Below are 20,309 nucleotides of genomic sequence, written 5' to 3' on the forward strand. Positions count from 1 at the left end.
TGTCTGTATAGTTTTGACTAGTGCTGAACAATTATACATTAAAATCCTGATCAATCACCACATTTCCACAGTTAACGGTGATTAATGGCATTACTTACCGCATGTTAAAACTTGAATATTCCCATTTCTAAATAAAAATGGTTTTTATTTTGAATTTCTGTACTGTCTTATAGGAGCAGCATGTAACTCTGACACCTAGTGTTTAAAATAGGTACTGCAGTCTAAATTCTAAACATTGTAGAGAGCTGTCTCCCCCCCCCCCCCCCCCCCCTCTAGAGTGGATGCTCACACAGGTCACCATGTGGTGGACACTGAAGCTTCAGTGTTTATCCAGCTCTGCATGGGTCTGTAAACCTTTCTGTGTTCTAACCTCTCTCCATTTTTCAAAAGCATCTCCAATATTGATCCTAGTTTGAGCATGTTTCTGCTCGTGGAGCTTATTCTTTGAATAACTGCTGCATCTTTGAATGTCTTGGAGACATTCAAAGATGCAGCAGTGTCCTTCTTTTACATCACTGAGACTACAGGGAGACACTGAGGAAGTTTATCTACGGAGAGCCTGAAGGGACAAAATAACAGGAGATTACTCAAGATTAACTAGTTAATGCTGGCAGTCCTGATTTTAACATAAAAAATGCCTGTTTCTGTGATCAAGTTGTGGCATTGTGTTTTTGTTCCCAGAGTTTCTCCATATGTCTGCTGTCAGCTTGTCTGTGTCTCAGTCTGGTGATCACATGTACAGTATCTGTGACAAGCAGGATGGGGAACAATGAACACCGCTCAGGTCTTTTACACAGAGCAACAAAAACACTCATCCTGACTGTCGGTACGAGATGACACAGCTGTGGTTGAAAATAAAAAAGCAGTTTAGATTTAAGGACAATAAAAACCGACTCTTCATTATGCACCTCGTCTAAGTTTGTCTACATGGCACAGACAATAAGAACGATGTCATATTTATCTTTGAATCTGTAACTTTGAAATGAAACAGATGATTCTGCAGATAAGACCATGTGGAAGGGTAATGAAAAACTCACTCAAGAGAGCCGATGTTTTCAAAGGGAACTTTTGCAGCATGTTGCGCCTGTGGCTCAGTTGTTAGAGTCATTGTCTCTCAACCAGAAGGACGAGGGTTCTCCCTGCTGGATCCTGCAGCCACATGTCAGTTGGGTGCTTGGGCAAGAACCCAACTCAACCCTGAATGCTCCTGCTGCTTCGTCGGCGGTGTATGAATGGATGAGTTAATACTGATGGACTCTTTACTCAGCAGCCTCTACCATCAGAGTGTGAATGTGTGTGAATGGATGAGTTAATACTGATGGACTCTTTACTCAGCAGCCTCTACCATCGGTGTGTGAATGTGTATGAATGGATGAGTTAATACTGATGGACTCTTTACACAGCAGCCTCTACCATCGGTGTGTGAATGTGTATGAATGGATGAGTTAATACTGATGGACTCTTTACTCAGCAGCCTCTACCATCAGAGTGTGAATGTGTATGAATGGATGAGTTAATACTGATGGACTCTTTACTCAGCAGCCTCTACCATCGGTGTGTGAATGTGTATGAATGGATGAGTTAATACTGATGGACTCTTTACACAGCAGCCTCTACCATCGGTGTGTGAATGTGTATGAATGGATGAGTTAATACTGATGGACTCTTTACACAGCAGCCTCTACCATCAGTGTGTGAATGTATGGATTAGTTAATACTGATGGACTCTTTACACAGCAGCCTCTACCATCAGTGTGTGAATGTGTATGAATGGATGAGTTAATACTGATGGACTCTTTACACAGCAGCCTCTACCATCAGTGTGTGAATGTGTATGAATGGATGAGTTAATACTGATGGACTCTTTACACAGCGGCCTCTACCATCAGTGTGTGAATGTGTATGAATGGATGAGTTAATACTGATGGACTCTTTACACAGCAGCCTCTACCAGCAGTGTGTGAATGTGTAGGTGTGACCTGTGGTGTTAAAGAGCTTTGAGTCGTCAGAAGATGAGAAAAGAAATAAACAAGCTCCATTTACCGCCTCTTGAACCTCCATAAGCCTTTTTCAAACACAGTGGAGCGTGAAGCTTGCAATCGAAATGAGAAAAACGACACTCAAGTGTTCCTGAGAGAAGCTAAAGAGACAAAGGGCAAATACGTTAAGAAGAAGAAGAAGTTATTACTGTAAACATATCGTCACTTTACAGGAGGCCGGGAACGACGTGAAAAACAGAGACAGAGTGGCGTCAAGATGATGAGTGCAGAAACAAAGAGGTGTAATAGCACTCTGACTGCTATTGATGAAATGCAGAGAGAGAAAGAGAGAGAGGCTGTGAAGAAGTTACCAAACTATGTGAGTGGGGAGGACATGCCAGTCAAATAAACAAGCCCCCTGGTGGTGGAAATCACATTCCGTACCTTTAAAAAGTCAATTACACAGAATCTTCACTTTGGCTTCTTTCAACGGCGTGAGCACAAAAAAATATTGTGATTTACTCAGCCTACAATTAACAGCTCCTAAAGGAAGAATGTGTGACTTTTTGATCCAGTAGATGGCGCCCTTGAGCACCAGCATGAAACCAAAACAAACTGCTGTTTGGCCACGCCTCCTCCATACTGGAGCCTCCTCTCTCCTCCAGAGACACACCTCCAACCCCCCTCCACTAAAGTTCACACGTAGGAGTCAAGCAGCGGACAAAATTGTCCTTTGATGGAGCTACAGTCACCCGTGGTCTGTATTGTTGTGTTAGCATGCTAATGTTAGCGCTCTTTAGTTAGCTCGTAGCTTCAAATTGCATGTAAACTGACACAGAATGAGCGTGATCTAAAAACTCTTACTAACATCTAAATAATCAGTGAGTATGTTCTTCTCTCTAGTTCTTGACTAACGCAGCTTTTATACACAAGGGGAGGAGCCGGCCGTCCCGTCCATGTAAACACAGCTCTAACAACAACACAGCCAGCGGGACTCAAGCTTCTCACTTATTGTAGACAGTCATGACTCACAGACACATTTACACAGGATAGACTGGATTTATGATATATTGATGTGGAACATGTCGCACATTCTTCCTTTAAAGTTTGCCAAATAAAGTGTTTCTTACATGGAGGTCAGATCAATTAATCCTGATACGTTCCAGCGAGTCATGAAAAACAAATGCTGTGGACAGAGCGTTGTGCAGATTTGTTGCTCAAGTTGTACTCTGTGATCTACAACAGATTGCACTTACAGTACGTGCAAATATGTGTTCATAATGAAACATGTACTGTTATCAGTTTCCCCCCGATACGAGCAGTGAAGTCATTACAGCACTCCGCGATGTGGCTGCTCTTGCTCTCCCTGTGAACTGTTCTACTTTGCATACTAAATCCTGCTGACGCATGATTGGTCAATACTGCTCGGACCACAAATCTACTAAAAACAATAACTACAACACATCCCATAATAGTGTAGTGGCATCTAGCAGTGAAGTTTTCTGACCACTTCCCTCCCCCTGTTCATTCAAGCATACATGAGTCCGTCTGCTGTCTGTTCCAGAGCTCCTCCAGACTCCGACTCATCACGATCAGCTTCCATTCAGCTGCGGCCCAGAAGAGGTATTTTATATTTCTGTCCTTGGCTGCACCTCTGAAACGGAGACAGAGTGACCGGCACTGATGTAACTGACACCAGCTATCTGTGCCCAGCATCGGCTCTCAGCCTAAACCCCCTCCTCCTCTCCTCCTCTCCTGCCCTCAGGCCCTGCTCTGCCCTCCACGTCTCCAGAAACACCGTATTCATTATTTACACTCAGGGTTTCTGTGGCCCCACGGCAGGGGCAGACCTGCCTCATTTGCTCTCTGTCCCCTGGCTTTTCTGACTCTCACATATTAACTAATAGATAGATGTTCCTTGTATGGCTCTTTCTGTTTTTGCATTGCCTTTTGTGTTCTCGCCCAAACAATTCCTTGTTTTTCTTCACATAAACATAATGTAGTTTTTTCTGTTAATCCGATGCCACACATCGACACACTGTTCAATTTATGAAGATAAAGGTGCACAGTCGACATTTATTAAACACAGTTCCTCTTGAAGTTCCCACGAAACAAAACTCCAACAGTAACATACTCCCAATTTCTACATAGTAGGTGTGCGCTGCAGTCCATCAGCATCAAGCGCTATGGCGCCATTCTCTGGTCAACGCTCCTGTTCCCACAACGAGCACCGCGGTTAGTAGCGCCACCAGCACCACTACACTCTGCTCCATTTCAAATACTATCCGAGTCTATTTTCAATGGAGCACGCCGCAAGCATGCGTCAAGCTGAGCAGAATAGATCAATCTGGACAGAAAGTCAGCCAAGGAAATGCACAGAGCGTCCAGTGAATTTCAAAATAAAACACAATATACAGACTCCTGATCGTATTTTCTTTATCAACATGACGTTAAAACAGGATGAACAACAAATCATCCTCAGAGAGACAAAGACACATGTTGTTTGAGTGTTGTTCTCTTTATTTACACGTGATCTTGTAGTTGTCCTGTGATCTTGTAGTTCTCCTGAGATCTTGTAGTTCTCCTGTGATCTTGTAGTTCTCGTGATCTTGTAGTTCTCCTGAGATCTTGTAGTTCTCATGTGATCTTGTAGTTCTCCTGTGATCTTGTAGTTCTCGTGATCTTGTAGTTCTCCTGTGATCTTGTAGTTCTCGTGATCTTGTAGTTCTCCTGAGATCTTGTAGTTCTCATGTGATCTTGTAGTTCTCATGTGATCTTGTAGTTCTCCCGTGATCTTGTAGTTCTCATGTGATCTTGTAGTTTTGCTGCAATGTGTGTACAGCAGATCTTGGCTGCGTTCACTCTCTAGAAAAGGACCCAGTGGAGCAGGGCATGCGATGTCCAACGGAGTGGCTCTGACGTAACGCATCGCACACACCCGATGTTAAATTGGCAGTAACTGCCTTGTCTTGAAGTATTTCCAACCAAAACAGGATAAAACCAATCACAAGATAGAAGGCAGGACATAACGTGAGGTTGAATTTGATCGGCTCGTTAGCGTCCACAAAGCTTTTTAATTGGTCAAAAAATGAGTACCTGCCTCTGAGTGCTCGATGAGTCATCAGACATTTTAAATGTTTTACAGGAAAGTAGTTATTCTAGTTTTACTCAGGTGATGATTTAGTGTAAAATATCTGACAGATGAATTAGAATTGAACAGGAATGCTGGATTAGAACAGGAACATATTTTTTATATTACATGAGGACGACAGTACTTTACTAAAGATTAGATTCTTATTCTCACCTGGGTAACTTCAACCTCAGTGGATCAGTGTTCAGCTTGTGTTCTGTTTGTTCCATGTTAGTGTGGATTTCAGTCCAAAGACACGAGCTGTTTGTGACAGCGTGTGTGTAAGCTGAGCGTCTGTGTCGAGCTGCCAGTCTGCTGAAGGCTGTCTGCTGTTTGTCGGCACTCATGCTAAGGTCGGTTTAACCATGCTGTGACCCTGGACAGAAACCAGCAGATAGAGCCCAGAGTACTTTCAATATGGACATCTCTGTGGCGTCTAACTAATACACCAGTGTGTGTTTACTGATCATAGTTAAAGCTCGACTCAGTGAGTGCAGCAAAACATGCGATATATATCAGACGAGGCTCTCGTGGTTAACGTGTTGATTTCAGCTTCCATTGTGTGCTCACACTCGCCCTCACTCTCTCTTCATGTGTGTCTCTGTAGGTGCAGCAGGATGACGGATGTTCTGCCCGTTGTGTGGACTGCAGCTCCTGCTGGCCCTCCTTCTGCTCCAAGCTGCGGTCTGTGGTGAGTCCTAGTTAAATTGCAGACGGAGAACTGTATGTTCACAGACCAGACTTTGACCCATCTAATGCTTTAAACAGGTTACATCTAAGCAGGGGCGGAGACAGACTTTTTTTGGACCCGGGGGGGGGGGGGGGGGGGGGGGTTTGGGGGGTCAGAACCGGGTCACTGACTTCCTGCAGCGGTCACCAGAGGTGTTATTAAACTCACTTAGTAACCCTTTCTATCTCTACAACAAAGAGACAACATGTAGATCAATGATTCTTAACCAGCCTCAGCGCCCACCAACCCCTCATGAAAAATCTCCCCCAAAACTTCTGATATTTTTCAACAAATCAGTCGTTAAGTTGTTCAGTTTGGACCTCAGAGGCTTTAAAGCATCTGACCGAACAAAGACATGGAACAAAACCCACATCTAACAGGAGCTGCAAAGACCTTTTGACACTATTATTCCCCAGGCAAACATGCACAACCCACTGAAAACGTCTCCCTACATCCAAAGTCAATACTTACCACCAGTGGCGATTCTGGAGTACAGCGGGGCCCTCTCTCTTAAAGATGGATAACTCCTCTTCATTCTTCTTTGTTGACTTTCTTTGACAAACTTTGGTTTTCACAGCAGTAATGCTGCGATGCTTAGCAGGGCAACGAGAGTGAGTGCTATCAGATGGGGCCCCCGTTAGGGAGGTTTCCTACAGTCATTGCAATCTTTGAACATGGTCTGGGGCCCCAAGCAGTTGCCTGTCTTGCCTGTTGACAAGCAGCGCCTCTGCTGACCACATGAAATGCAAAGGCAGCTACCAGCAGCTGACAAGGCAAGCAGCCAATCATAGCCGCCTCTGCAGCTAAGCCTGTGAATATATCTTCATGCCTGTGTGCAGCAGATCTGCCACATGATTCATTCTTTTGTAAATAGTTTACTGTCAGTGAAAATCAAAGTCGAGCTTCTGAACGGTGTATCAGAGATCCTCAGACTCTGGGTCTCCTCTTTAGGTCAACACTGTGAGTTTGGATCCAGCTGTTTTCTACCTTCAATCCACAGGTCATATATGTGACAGCCTGGTGGTAGAGCCTGTAGGGGAGCACAGGGGCTGAATGATAGGCGGAGTGATGTGTGATGAAGGTAATCAGGCATGTCCTTCATGCTCAGAGACGAGCTGAAGCATGAATCATCCCCTTCTGTCCTCCAGCGAGAAACAAACGTCAGGAAACATTGATGATGAACTCAGTTCTTGGGATTCTTCTTATGAAGTATGTTTCCTCTTTAGTGGTCACAGTAGCATCAAGAACATCTTTGTAAGACAGACATATTGATTTGAGACTCTCAGCCCAGAACATGCTGCTGCTTTAATGACATTCTTTATCTGGAAATTTGATTATTGAAGCCTGTTTGAAAGAGGTGATGATGTAAAAGTAAGCTGCACAAATATGTTTCTGCTCACACTTTATTCACACTGGATGGCTGCAGAGAGCGAGAGAGTGGGGAACGACATGCAAAAAACACAGACTGTTAATATGAATGTTTGAAGCCTGAGTCACCCATCTGTTCCTTCAGGGGGCGCTGGAGTCCCATCGATGGCGGTCTCCATGCTGGAAATGCTGTCTCAGTCTAACTTTCAGTCAACCTAATGACAGGCTGAGAGCTGGAGCTGAGGCGGGTTTTAAACCTCCTGACAAACTGTTACACCACACCCACCTGTCAATCAGGTCAGCTACACGCCTTATTGTGAATAACTCTTATCCTTCATCAAATCAAAACTGATGAGGTCATCAAAACATTCACCCCCCCCCCCCATACAGTGTGTCCATCAAGACATGAGCTAATCACACCTATTTGGTTATTTGAACCAGGCTGTAAACATGTTAATCTCTGCTGTAAAAACAGACTTTTTAGAATGGGTGTGTATGTGACTTCCTGTACTTCTGCAGCCAGACTCTGGCTCCCGCTGCTTAATGTATATATATATATATATATATATATATTTTATTCCTCTCTCCTTTCACCTGCTTATATGTACCCCAAACATCACCTCTAAATATACGCTGAAGAAGGAAAAAGAAATCTGTGATATCTAAAGCTCCCAACGATGAATATGATGTGGAAGAGATTTTGATATTTTGAGGAATACAAGATTTATTTTTTTCATATTTGCAGAGCTGTTTAAAATGCACTGTGAATTTGAAAATCTGGTTCTTAATCCTCTTGGAAGTCACACAGAAAACTTGAGGATTCATTGTCACATTTATTTTTACTGACTGTTTGTTATGATCAGTTTTGCAGGAATGAGTTCAGTGTGTTTACGTCTTTTAGTCACCTCCACATTTAGTATTTGTGTATCTGTATGTATCTTGCTCTAGTTGCTCGACAGCTTCTGTTCCACTGAACTCTGCAGAAAACAGTTTGTAACACAGACATTCACCTCGCTGAGTCCCTCTCTGCCCCCTGTACTCCCTTGCTGTGTGTCTGCATCTGTTTGTGCGTATGCAGGACAGACTGCACGCCTCCTCAGCGCTCTCCCCGACCGTCTGCTCCTCTCTGTATTATATTGTCGCTGCCTTCTGTGAAAGTCGAATTAAAAATGAACAACCCAGGCACTTTGGCCGTGTGGTGACTCAGGGCTCAAATTCTCCGTCAGAGGAATGGTGAAAGATGAAGACAGCTCCTCATCCCTTCTCTACGTGTGTGTGAATGTTTGTTTACGTAGCCGCTAGGTTTGAACTGTGGAGAGCATCTCAGAGTGACAGCAAGTCAAGAGACACAACGCTGGAAAAGAGAGTGTAGAGGTTTCTTTTGGAGGACAGAAAAGTCTGAATTGTTTCCACACTCTTTTTTTTTTTTTCAGAGATTTATATTTGGGCTTTTTGTGCCTTTAGTGTAGAGATAGGACAGTGGATAGAGTCGGAAATCAGAGAGAGAGAGAGAGAGAGTGGCCCCAACCCGGGCCGCCCACTTGGAGGACTACAGCCTCCATACATGGGGCGCGCGCACTAACCACTGCACCACTGCACCACCAGCGCCCCCTCTGTTATTTTTTTTGTTCTAGTTTTTTTCTGTTGTTTTTTTCAGCGTTGTGAAAGGAAGTGGAAGGTAGAGGAGTACACTGGAGGAGGAACTAAGAGTGCACTCACACTGTGTCGGGTTGATGATTTACCCCCTACCCATCCCCCGCTGACATGCACTCACATCTTCTCCAGCCTGAGAACTGTTACCTCCTGCACATACATCTTCATCATACGTGCAGTGCTGCCAGAGCGCTCCAAGGCTTTTTTTCTCAAGGAAATCAAATATTTGCATTCTTTTTCACTTTTTTAAGCACTTTCAGATTTGACCATCCCTAAAGCGTATGGCGTTCAAAAGAGACGATACCAAACATCAGGTCAGTTATCGTTTCAACATTTAAGGTGGCTTGATGGATTCATAACACCAACTCATGAACTGAAGACTTTGAAAGAAAACGCTCCACCTCAACATTTCTTGTAGCTGTCAAATAGCGGCCAAATGCTGTAAGATGGCGTCAGACTGAATTCTCTTTAACAGTGGAGAATCAAATGACGTTAACTTGTTGAGTGGCTTTTCTCAGATTCATTCATTAAACACTCCTGAGTTTCTGGATAATGGAGGCGGTTGTAATGTCTATGTTGGGAACCCATGACTGTGATTGAGCATCCTTCATGCAAGATAAACAAGAAATCATGTAAAAAGTGGCTGAACGAGTGTTAGCAAGGGCAGCAGCGTGCAGCGTGCAGCATGCAGCGAGTGCCCGTGACACCTGAGGGCAGCCATTGGGTGAGTGAATAGTGTCTTAAATGTTTTAATTCTGCCATCATACTTGATGAAGGTTAGATCCAAATGTGAGATCAAATAACCACGTCAACTTGAAGCGAGGCGGTGTGAGGGAGCCTTTCTCACTGTCTTTAACTTTCACACATTCAGATGTGCAGAGATTTATTTTTCTGTTTGTAATTACAGACAATAGAGTCCGCAAAAATCTAAAGACTCCTCCCAGAAGGGGAGCACGTTTATTTCCTTAACGGTGAACATTTTATTTAATTAAACATGAATTTCCTCATGAATAAAAAATCTGATCTGAAACACTGTTTTTGTCACTTGTGCTTCACTTGTTTACTTCACACCTCCTCTCCTCTCCTCTCCTCTCCTCTCCTCTCCTCTCCTCTCCTCTCCTCTCCTCTCTTTCAGAGCACCAATCCTTTTTGATGGTGCCATGCAGAGACTCAGTTTGTGCTGCAGTTAGATAAGTAGTGTTTGTCTAAGCTGCTGACATCACATCAGCTTCAGTACTGACCAATGACAGCTACTCAGAGTGTGTGTGTGTGTGTGTGTGTGTGTGTGTGTGTGTGTGTGTGTGTGTGTGTGTGTGTGTGTGTGCTCGCTAGTGCACATTTACCATCCAGAAAGGAGCTTTAGTTACTAAAGTTACCTCCTGCTTCCCTCTGTCCGTTAGGTGTGTTTTAGCTCTGTGTGTTTAATATTTGCTTTAATACAAAGAAATATGAAGAAGAAAACATGAAGGTGATGTAATGGAGTCATGTCCTGACATCAGCAGCTCGTCTCCTGGAAACTCAAAAAGACAACACAGACGAGCGTCTCCCCCACCATTGTTGTTAACAAAGCTGATTTTACAAGCCTCGCCCCTTCTTGATTTTTATTCATTAGTGAGGGAGAAGTGACATCAACGTACCCGGCACTGTTCTAAAAATTGAAGTGTTCTCAACTGAGAGTGCAGCGACAAAAAAACAGCCGACAGCTGAACTGGATTGGCCATCTGTAGACTCGGCTACTATCTACATTTTGGGCATTTTCTGAAGGATGGCAGCTGGTTGTTCTGCAGGGGAGGAAGAGGACGGAAAGAGTTTGACATAAGATGGTGAGAAAATAACCGTTAGGTTGGTTGAGCAGCTCGCTCAGCGGTGTGTCTGTGACCTCTGGGAAAACATTGTTCCACATTTCTGCTGTTTGAATCCAGATGTGAGGGTCCACATCTGGAATATGAAGAACTTTTAACATTCATCAAACCACACATGAGAGAAGAAGGAGGCACAAGCAGCAACCTCTACTGTTGAAAAGTGATGCACTGAAGTTTTAAAATCCTGCAGTTCCTGGAGTGTCCACTAGAGGCTGGCTGCAGAAGCACAGGAAGTCACATACACACCCATTCTAAAAAGCTTGTTTTTACAGCAGAGATTAACATATTTACAGCCTGGTTAAAAAAACCCAAATATGTCTGATTAGCTCATGTCTGGATGGACACACTGTACAGGGGGTGAATGTTTTGATGACTCATCAGTTTTGATTTGATGAAGGATAAGAGTTATTCACAATAAGGCGTGTAGCTGACCTGATTGACAGGTGGGCGCGGTGTAACGGTTTGTCAGGAGGTTTAAAACCCGCCTCAACTCCAGCTCTCAGCCTGTCGTTAGGTTGACTGAAAGTTACTGAGACAGCATTTCCAGCATGGAGACCGCCATCGATGGGACTCCAGCGCCCCCTGCAGGGACAGCCGTCACTCAGGCTTCGTCCAGTCATATTTACAGTCTGTGATGTTGACTACTGAGCAGGATGGTAAAGAGTAAAGTGAAGTATGAGTATTAACAGATAAACATCATTCACACACTGTGCTCACTGGATTAACAGAAACATACAGAGCTCAGCACGGTGACTCATGATCATATGATTCCAAAGATACCTGAGTGCCCTTGAATGCATCACGCTCTAAATGTCCCCTTTCTCTCCGTCATCAGCTGTTCCTGATCAAAGTCATATTTATATCTTATAGCTGCTAAGAGGTGCTTGATATCGATCCCATAAAGCATTTCCAGCTTTGATGTATGGATTATTAAAGGACTCTTGATGTCTTCCCTCCACAGTCTGGCCCTGCCTCCTTTAGTTCAGTGAGCAGAGTAATGGTTTGTTGGATCAATAACCACAGAGACACAATGACTTCTCGACCAGGAGGATCCAATCCTGGAGGGATAGCAGCTTTTCTTCATCTCATGTCTTTGATACGTGGAGAGAAAATAAAGTCCTGTGGCATTCATTTGATCGCCCCTCTCTCTCTCCTCGCATCAGGTGTAACCAACGCAGACTCGGTGGTGAACATGCAGAAGGTGACCCATCAGACCATCAGTGAGGAGCTCTCCAGAACTGTTCTCCTCCCCTGCCTCTTCACCCTCCGCCCCAGCGCCAGTTCATCCCACGAGCCTCCCAGGGTCAAGTGGACCAAGGTCTGGGGTCAGAGGGGCTCTGACGGTCTGCAGAAGGAGCAGTCGGTCCTGGTGGCCAAAGACAACGTGGTCAAGGTATGATATAGTCTGACATGTGATTGGTTCATTGGTGTTAAAGCTTGTTTCCCTCTCTGACTTTTTATCCCTCCTCGTTTCCTCCCGTAGGTGAAGAAGGCCTTCCAGGGTCGAGTGACTCTGCCTGGTTACAACGCCAACCGCTACAACGCCAGTCTAGCTCTGTCAGGGCTTCGCTCCAGCGACTCTGGTCTGTACCGCTGTGAGGTCGTGGTGGGCATGAACGATGAGCAGGACACGGTTCCCCTGGAGGTCACAGGTAAATGAAGCGTAGAGTTTGTTCTGCATAAAGAAGCTTTCATCTTTGTGACCTTTGCTTGTGGTTCCATGAGAGGTTAATACCTCCATTACACCTGGTTTGTTTTCTTACCCCATAATGCTGTGCAGAATAGTGAGGGAAGTAAAAACCACATAATGCAATAAAAGGGGCGGGGTCACTCAGGTGCAGCTCAGGTCCTGGACCCTTAATGAAGCTGACACATGGGACCCCAGTAGAGAGTGCTGCAAACCATGACATGCAGTATCCAGGACAATTGTGTGAAGGTAGAAGACTACCTGCAGGATGCTGAGAGGCTCTCATCAGATTCTTTTCCAGGTCGCTCCTTAATTTAAATTATGACCTAGTATTTTAACGAGCACAGGGAATCACACACAAGTCTTTTATTATCACAAGTCCTCTCTGGTTCTGCTAACACAGGGTGACCTTACGTCCCCGTTTGACCTCTAACAACATTCCTTCCTGACAGGGTCCTTGGGGGTCCCAGTGTTTCTTAGATACAGGTAGGGGTGGGGGGGGGACTCCAAGGAGAAAAGGTTGGGAAACACGGGTCTACACAATGGATAATTTGACTGATTTAATCTTTAGATAAAACTTAAAATAATCATGGCGATGAATGGATTTTAACTCACCAAGTGTGCCTGCTCAGTCAGCTGTAGTTTAGTGTAGTTGTGTTTCAAAGGTGAGAAAAACAATCACGGCTTGGTCTCTGTTGAGTCAGGGGCTCCGAGTCCAGCGTGTTCCCTGTGACCATGAAAAGCCAGACCCCATCGTGCGAAACAAAGAGCCCTCGACCGACTGCAGGTTCCATCTGTTCCTCTCCACCTGCTTCACTCTGGTTTTCTAAAAGTCCAGCCACCATGACGCTGTCCGTTTTGATATAAAGTTTTGTCTTAAGAAATGACCTCTCTACCTTTGCATCCTTTGAAGAGGTAAACCTGTTCTAGCGGTTTAAGTGCTGCCGCTGGGTCGCGTGCAGGGCAGCGCTACTCTGTATCGTCTCCTTTTTGTTGAAGACTTTAAGAAAAATCAAACACATGGGTGACGTAACTTAACCCAAATGATGAAGACGCAGTCATGAGGCTATCGACCAATCAAAATAGATCACACAGTGTCAGTCAGAGACATTCATATCTCAAGAGGTAAGAATCTAAAAAGTAAATGATAATATTAATAAAAAGAATGTCTTTTCCACCACCAGGGGGCTCTCGATCAAAACAATAACACAAGATGACGTCGAGGCTGGCGGGGAATCATGGGAGTTCTCTCTGCTACTAATCGCTTGATTTTGAAATCTGGTCCGTCCAATCCGAGACAGGACCAAGTTAAAATGCTTTTGATTCCGAGGCGAGGCTGAGACATTTCAAAAGTGGGCTCGAGACCAAGACCGATCTCGATCACTACAACAATAGGCGTAATGGGGGGACGAAGTGCCCCCCCCCCCCTCCCGGACGCGTCACATATCACATGTTGAGGTGTGCTGTGCTTCTCTGACTCTGTGGAAATGAGGTCATCAAGCAGCCGTTTAGCATATGGGCCACAAGAAGTTGTGACTGCTTATTGTCCTCCCTGGAGACGTGTGAAGAAGTAGAGGATAAAAATAAAGGAAGGATGTATTGGGTTCACAACCCTCATGTGGATTAGGACTGGAGTTCCCATCCCGAGGAGACCCTATCTGCTTCTACGGAGAACATCTCTGTTAGCCCTGTATGTTAAGTGTGTCTGTGCTGATTCTAGCCGCCCCATTTCTAGATTTCAGTTTCAGCCCAAACAAAGCTCTCGTCTTGAATCGGCCAAATGAAAAGTGGCTTGTGTCAGTCTCCCAAATAAAATCAAGTGAAGAGCTGCTGTGTCTCTTTGTTCCAGGTGTTGTGTTTCACTACCGGGCGCCTCATGACCGCTACACCCTGTCCTTCACCGACGCCAAGCGGGTGTGTGTGGAGAACTCGGCGGTCATCGCGACTCCAAGCCAGCTGCAGGCGGCCTTTGCCGACGGATACGACAACTGTGATGCTGGCTGGCTGTCTGACCACACTGTGCGGTGAGGATTTTAAACCTTCTCTCTCTTCCCCTTTTAAAACTAGCATCAATAGCTAACCTCCAATAACGTGCAGGCGTGTTGCACCAGCTTCCGTCCAATCAGCGACAGGCACCAAAGACAGACAGACGCACAAACAAGAAAAGAAAAGAGCACAAATTATAGATCATATGACTCACGATCATATGATCTTTAATTTGACTCATTGATACATTTTAGAAAGCTGAGATCAGGGAAGATCATTTCTGTATCCAGAGCCTCTGATTGGCTCTCACGCTGCAGCTCGTCATCAGAGTCGTCGGGTTTGTTGGAGCAGGTTTTTATTTTAAATCTTTATCGGACAGTTTTCTGATAATTTATTCTTCTATAATTTAATCTGACACCTCGCCAAGAATTGTTTAAAAAATGCCCTTTGCTAATTTTTTTTATAAACACAAAACCTTGAAAAATAATTGGACCTTACTTTGTTGTTTGTGTGTGACTCCTGCTGCCCTCAGTGCCGTCTGTCAGGCTGCTGCCTGTGAATTAACACGACATCTTCCATGAAACATCTTCAAACATCTTCATCTTTCCTTTATCAGAAACATTTAATCCCGGTCGTTTCATTATACGATCGGCTGTTTCCCGACCGTTTCTCACAACCTTCCAGTAAGCACGCCTTCCCTCCGTTTTGACTTTCTCTCCCTCCGTTCTACACTTCTGTTGTTTTCACACTCGGGAATCCTCTAATTGGTTGAGATCCAGAAGGCTCTGTGTGCACATCAGCCTGGAGGAAAGCGTCTAATTAGTCCTCTGAATAAATTCAGACATCAGCCATGGCTTCATCAGACATGGAGACCGAAGACGTCCAGGACTCTCGTCTCTCGTTCTGCTCGGATGAAAACGTGTCTGATGTGTGTGTGTCGTCATGATTGTTTCTCATCCTTTATAAGCCCCTGTTTGGGGTCATCAGCGTTCTCGTGTGTCAGGTTCACACGTTGGTGGGGATTTTTAACCTCCGTTTAAAACGTAATCTTGTCAAAACGCTCAGTTCTCAAAAACGCGTTCATCCACACAAAAACTCAAAAACACACAGTTACATTTTCTCCCCATTCCTCTGCAATGATCATTTCATTTCAAGTTTTCCCTACAACCAGAAGTCTGCTTGGTTGTAGTCTATAACCGCAGACGTTGTAGGCGGGGTTTGTGTGGTCATAGTGTCATATAAAGCATCAGTGACCTCCGTCGTCCACATAGTGGGAGAGTAACTGTGTGTGTATGTGTGAGCGTGTAAAAAGTCCAGTTAGCACCAGCGCTAGTTTGGTTACGTCTGCCATCGCTCTAATCTCATGAAAACTAAAGAGACAGCGTCGCACGATGACCTCACACGGAGGAGAAACCGGCGCACAGCTTGACGTTACAAGAACAGAACTCTGTTTTCATCATCTACACAGAAACACCTTGAACAGAGTTTCTGAACACAAACCGGCCCTGGACTCGTACAGAACATAGACGATATACTCGGGCTTGGGCTCAGGGCAGCAGTGGCTCAGTTGGTAGAGTCATCACTTCTCAACCAGAAGGTCAAGGGTTCAATCCCCAGCTGGCCAAATGTCCGATGTGTCCTTGGGCAAGACACTTAACCATGAATTGCTCCCGCTGCTTCAGTGGTGGTGTATGAATGGGATGAATTTGGGTAGTTGGAAGACTGGAAAAGCGCTATATAAACTCAAGTCCATTTACCATTTACTCGCACTGCATGTGTCCTCCCCGAGTTTAGTTACACAATAGAACCGGTCAACTCACAATCACACAGCACCTTTTACATTCTGTTATTGACTGTTTAATAATCCTTCACCATCCCAAATATCATAATCGTCTTCATCATCACCTTCTTCATTAGTGACATCACGCATTTTAAAATGCGTTTATTGCCAAGGTTGATATCAGGATGACTGTAAAATTATGATTATTTGTTGTATGATTCTGTAATCTCCTGTGTGTTTTTTCTTAAATTCACTCCGTACAGACTGAAGTCTCATTAAGTTTTTATTTATTTTGTAGTCTGTAAAAACATTTGTCTGCAGCTTCTTTTTTTATGTCCAAGATTAATAACTCTTCTCTCTCTTCTCCCTCTCTGTCCCTGTGTTCTGATTTTCTGCAGGTATCCCATCCAATCGCCTCGTCCCGGTTGCTATGGGGACCGAGAGGACTCACCTGGTGTCCGTAACTATGGCAACAGGGCCCCTGAGGAGCTGTTCGATGTCTACTGCTTTGCCAAGCAGCTTCAAGGTATTTACCTTAGGATCATACATTTTAGGTCTGACAATGTGGGTTGACCTTGAGCAGGATTTAACCCTTTGTCAGGCAGTAAAGGAGGAAGAGGAGGCAACATGTGGTCGTGATGGAGCGAGAGATACACGATGTCGAGTCCCACCTGCAGCAAGTGTCGTCCTTAAACTTTACTTCTTGATCAACTGTGCCAGAAAGGAAAGAAAACCTACAAGAGGACAAAAAGTCTTCCAGACATGTCGGTTCTCCACAGACGCAGTGCTCACGACCTCCGTTTCAGAGTGCTTCTCACCAGCGTTCATTGTTGCTAGGTTACTAAAGTTAACTTCCTGCTTCCCTCTGTAATGTCCATTAGATGTAAAAGAGTCGTGTCCTGACATCAGCAGCCACTCGACACCTGGAACCTGTTCCCTCCAAAAAGACCAGGCAGACGAGCGCCATTGTTGTTGACAAAGCTGATATCAGAAGTCCCGCCCCTTCTTGATTTTGATTGGGCGATGAGGGAGAAGTGACATTGATGAGCTTGGCGCTGTTCTTAAAGTTGGACTTCTTTCAACTGAGATAAAAAAAACAGCTGATGCCGACGGCGTTTTAGCGCTCAGGACAGTGAACTCGACTGTTTGTATTGAAAACGGGCACTGTCTGCGGACGCGGGCTGAAACTGTGTTTTTGTGGCTATATGAGTACGGGTCAAAGCTTCTCAGTGATTGGCTGTGAGTGTGGTGTCTCCTCTAAACAAAATACACAGGAGAAAAGTTTCAGACTGGACGGAAGAATACTCCGGTTTTATTTTCTCTTCATGGTCAGACTAAAGCAGGTGATGGGGTCCATCATCCACACCGATCAGACCTACTGCACCCCAGTAAGCTCAGGTGATGACATCACTCTGATTCAGCATGTCTATAGCCAATGAACCAGAGACTTGTTAAACAAGTCTCTGGTTCATTGGCTATAGACACTGGTCTGATTTCACTAGACCAGGAAAAGGATTTTGGTCGGGTTGAACACCAGTATCTATGGCGGACTCTAACCGCCTTTGAGTTCAACCCATGGTTCTAAGCTAAGATCCAGGTTTTGTACCGTGACATTGCAAGTGTCCTGAAGATCAACGGAGGCCTGAGTGCTCCTTTTAGTGTACAGAGGGGGGGGTGAGGCAGGGCTGTTCTTTATCTGGAATGTTATATTCCTTAGCCATTGAACCCCTGCTTCACAGACTGAGGTCAGGTCTCTCTGCTGTCCTTTTTAAATTGATGATGTCGATATTTTAAAAGAGACTGTGAATCTGTTTGGGTCGATATCTTCTGCCAAAGTGAACGGGGTGAAAAGTGAAGCAGTGATGGTGGGAGAGAGGCTGAGGCTGAGTCGGTTCAGTCTGCCTAGAGCCCTCTTTTGGAAATCAGGAGGTCTTAAATAATTGGGAGTGCTTGTGGTCATTATTTTATTTATCTGACATCATCCCAGCACACATATTCTGTTAGCTCTGGTGGTACTGGAATAATAGAAGTCTGTAACTCGCCTCACACACACACACACACACACACACACACACACACACACACACACACACACACACACACACACACACACACACACACACAGCACTTCCTGATGAAATGGTTGTCTTTGTGTTACTCAGCTGCTCTTTTTGCATCAGCATCGTATTTGATCCACGCTCACCCAACCGTCCTCCGCCTCCATCCTTCTCTGTCCATCTTTTCGTCTTTCTCCAACATTCATTCAGAGACTTTCACTTACAGTCAGGTCACTGGTTTCTTTTATTTATATGCTAAACATTGATTGCATAGTGCGTGAATCCACTTGAAGTCTCTCATGGTTCTGCTTTGACAGAGTTGAGGGCTCGGAGGGAAAAAGGAGAGGGCTCGATCTTATTTATATGAGGTGAAAGAAAAGACACAAGCTCCACTGTTCCCTCATCTTATGACACCAGCTCATTTCTTCAAGTTTATTTCATAACCATATCCTTCACAGCCGACATATTAAATATGTTTAAATCATAATTTCTAACACAAACAGAAATAAAACGACAGCCCTTCGTCTTGGATAGTCGGTCAAACTCTCTCATAATCATAAGCCAACTGACATCAAACAAGATCGAAGACTGAGGGCTAAGATACCTTCAGGTTCCTCTCTGTACTCTGTAAATAACTAAACTGAGCTCTCCACCTCTCTTCTTCTTCTCTGTCTCTCTTCTTCTTCTTCTTCATCTTCTCCGTCTCTTCTTCTTCTTCCTCTTCTTCTTCTTCTTCTCCTTTTCCTCTGTCTCCTTCCAGGTGAAGTCTTCCACTCTGCAGTTCAGGAGAAGTTGAGTCTGGCCACAGCCTCCACCCACTGCCATTCGCTGGGAGCCCAGCTGTCCACAGTGGGGCAGCTCTACCTGGCCTGGCAGGCTGGCCTGGACCAGTGTGATCCCGGCTGGCTGGCTGACGGCAGCGTCCGCTACCCCATCAACGTCCCACGCAAGAACTGCGGCGGGGACGAGCCCGGGGTGAGGACTGTCTACAACAACCCCAACCGTACCGGCTTCCCGGACACCACGGCACTGTTTGACGCCTACTGCTACACAGGTACTGATTCAGTACATGCACCATCACTGTGCTAGTTACCATGGCAACAACAGAGGGAGCTGGAGACCTGCTTTCCGTTCTGGTTATTAATAAACACGATATGTTGGTGTCACACATAAAGTAGTTACAGAGATAAAGTGTGACATTAGAGTCTCTCAGGGGGAATTAGAGGGCTTGTATGTTCAGTGAGGTGAAAAGAGAGAGAGGGGGGAAAGGGAGAGAGAGGGAGAGAGAGAGAGTGAGAGGAGGAGGAGACAGAGAGAGGGAGACAGAGGGAGAGAGACAGAAAGTGAGAGAGAGAGAGAAAGAGGGGGAGAGAACAAGGGAGAGAGGGAGAGAGAGAGAGAGAGGGGGAAGAGAACAAGAGAGAGAGAGACAGAAAGAGAGAGAGGAAGAGAGAGAGACAGAAAGAGAGAGCAAGAGAGAGGGAGAGAGAGGGACAAGTGGAGGTTGTCGTGATTTTTTCTCTGGCCTTGTCTTTTATCATGTGTTAACTGAGTCTGGATTACGTTTACTTCATCCTCATGTTAGATTGAAGGTTAACATCTGCATCACTGAAGCGTAAAACGCTTCAGTGACGCTGTCTCAACCTAACTTTCAGTCAAACTAGTAAGAGCAAGAGTTGGAGCTGAGACGGGCCTCCTGGGGAAACAGTGAGAAGACGTTCACTAGTCGTATTATTCAAGCGCTTGATTATGCACAACTCTTACCCGCAATTTCCACAAATTCTGCACCACGGTTTTGTTCACTCGTGAACACAGAAGAGCACATCCGTGAACAGCAATATACACGTGTTCACAAGATCACAGAAGAACTACAAGATCACAGAAGAACTACAAGATCACAGGAGAACTACAAGATCACAGAACTACAAGGTCACAAGAGAAATACAAGATCACAGGAGAACTACAAGATCACATGAGGAGAACTACAAGATCACATGAGGAGAACTACAAGATCACAGAACTACAAGATCACAGGAGAACTACAAGATCACAGAACTACAAGATCACAGGAGGAGAA

At 45.0% G+C, this 20,309-nt stretch overlaps 1 protein-coding gene across 2 annotated transcripts in view; it reads left to right on the plus strand.

Annotated features, from left to right (window-relative positions):
- The window catches only part of LOC109997906 (neurocan core protein), a 109,929-nt gene that overhangs the window by 18,165 nt on the left and 71,455 nt on the right, over positions 1-20,309 (plus strand). For both annotated transcript variants that reach the window (XM_020652567.2, XM_065956208.1), the window contains exons 2-7: positions 5,717-5,800; positions 11,886-12,115; positions 12,206-12,374; positions 14,259-14,433; positions 16,574-16,701; positions 18,993-19,286. In XM_020652567.2, the coding sequence (XP_020508223.2) occupies positions 5,734-5,800; positions 11,886-12,115; positions 12,206-12,374; positions 14,259-14,433; positions 16,574-16,701; positions 18,993-19,286 (1,063 nt within the window). In that variant the 5' untranslated portion in view covers positions 5,717-5,733. The remainder of the gene's footprint in view (positions 1-5,716; positions 5,801-11,885; positions 12,116-12,205; positions 12,375-14,258; positions 14,434-16,573; positions 16,702-18,992; positions 19,287-20,309) is intronic.

The sequence above is a fragment of the Labrus bergylta genome, chromosome 6 (genome assembly GCF_963930695.1).
Source record: "Labrus bergylta chromosome 6, fLabBer1.1, whole genome shotgun sequence".
Lineage (NCBI taxonomy): Eukaryota > Metazoa > Chordata > Actinopteri > Labriformes > Labridae > Labrus > Labrus bergylta.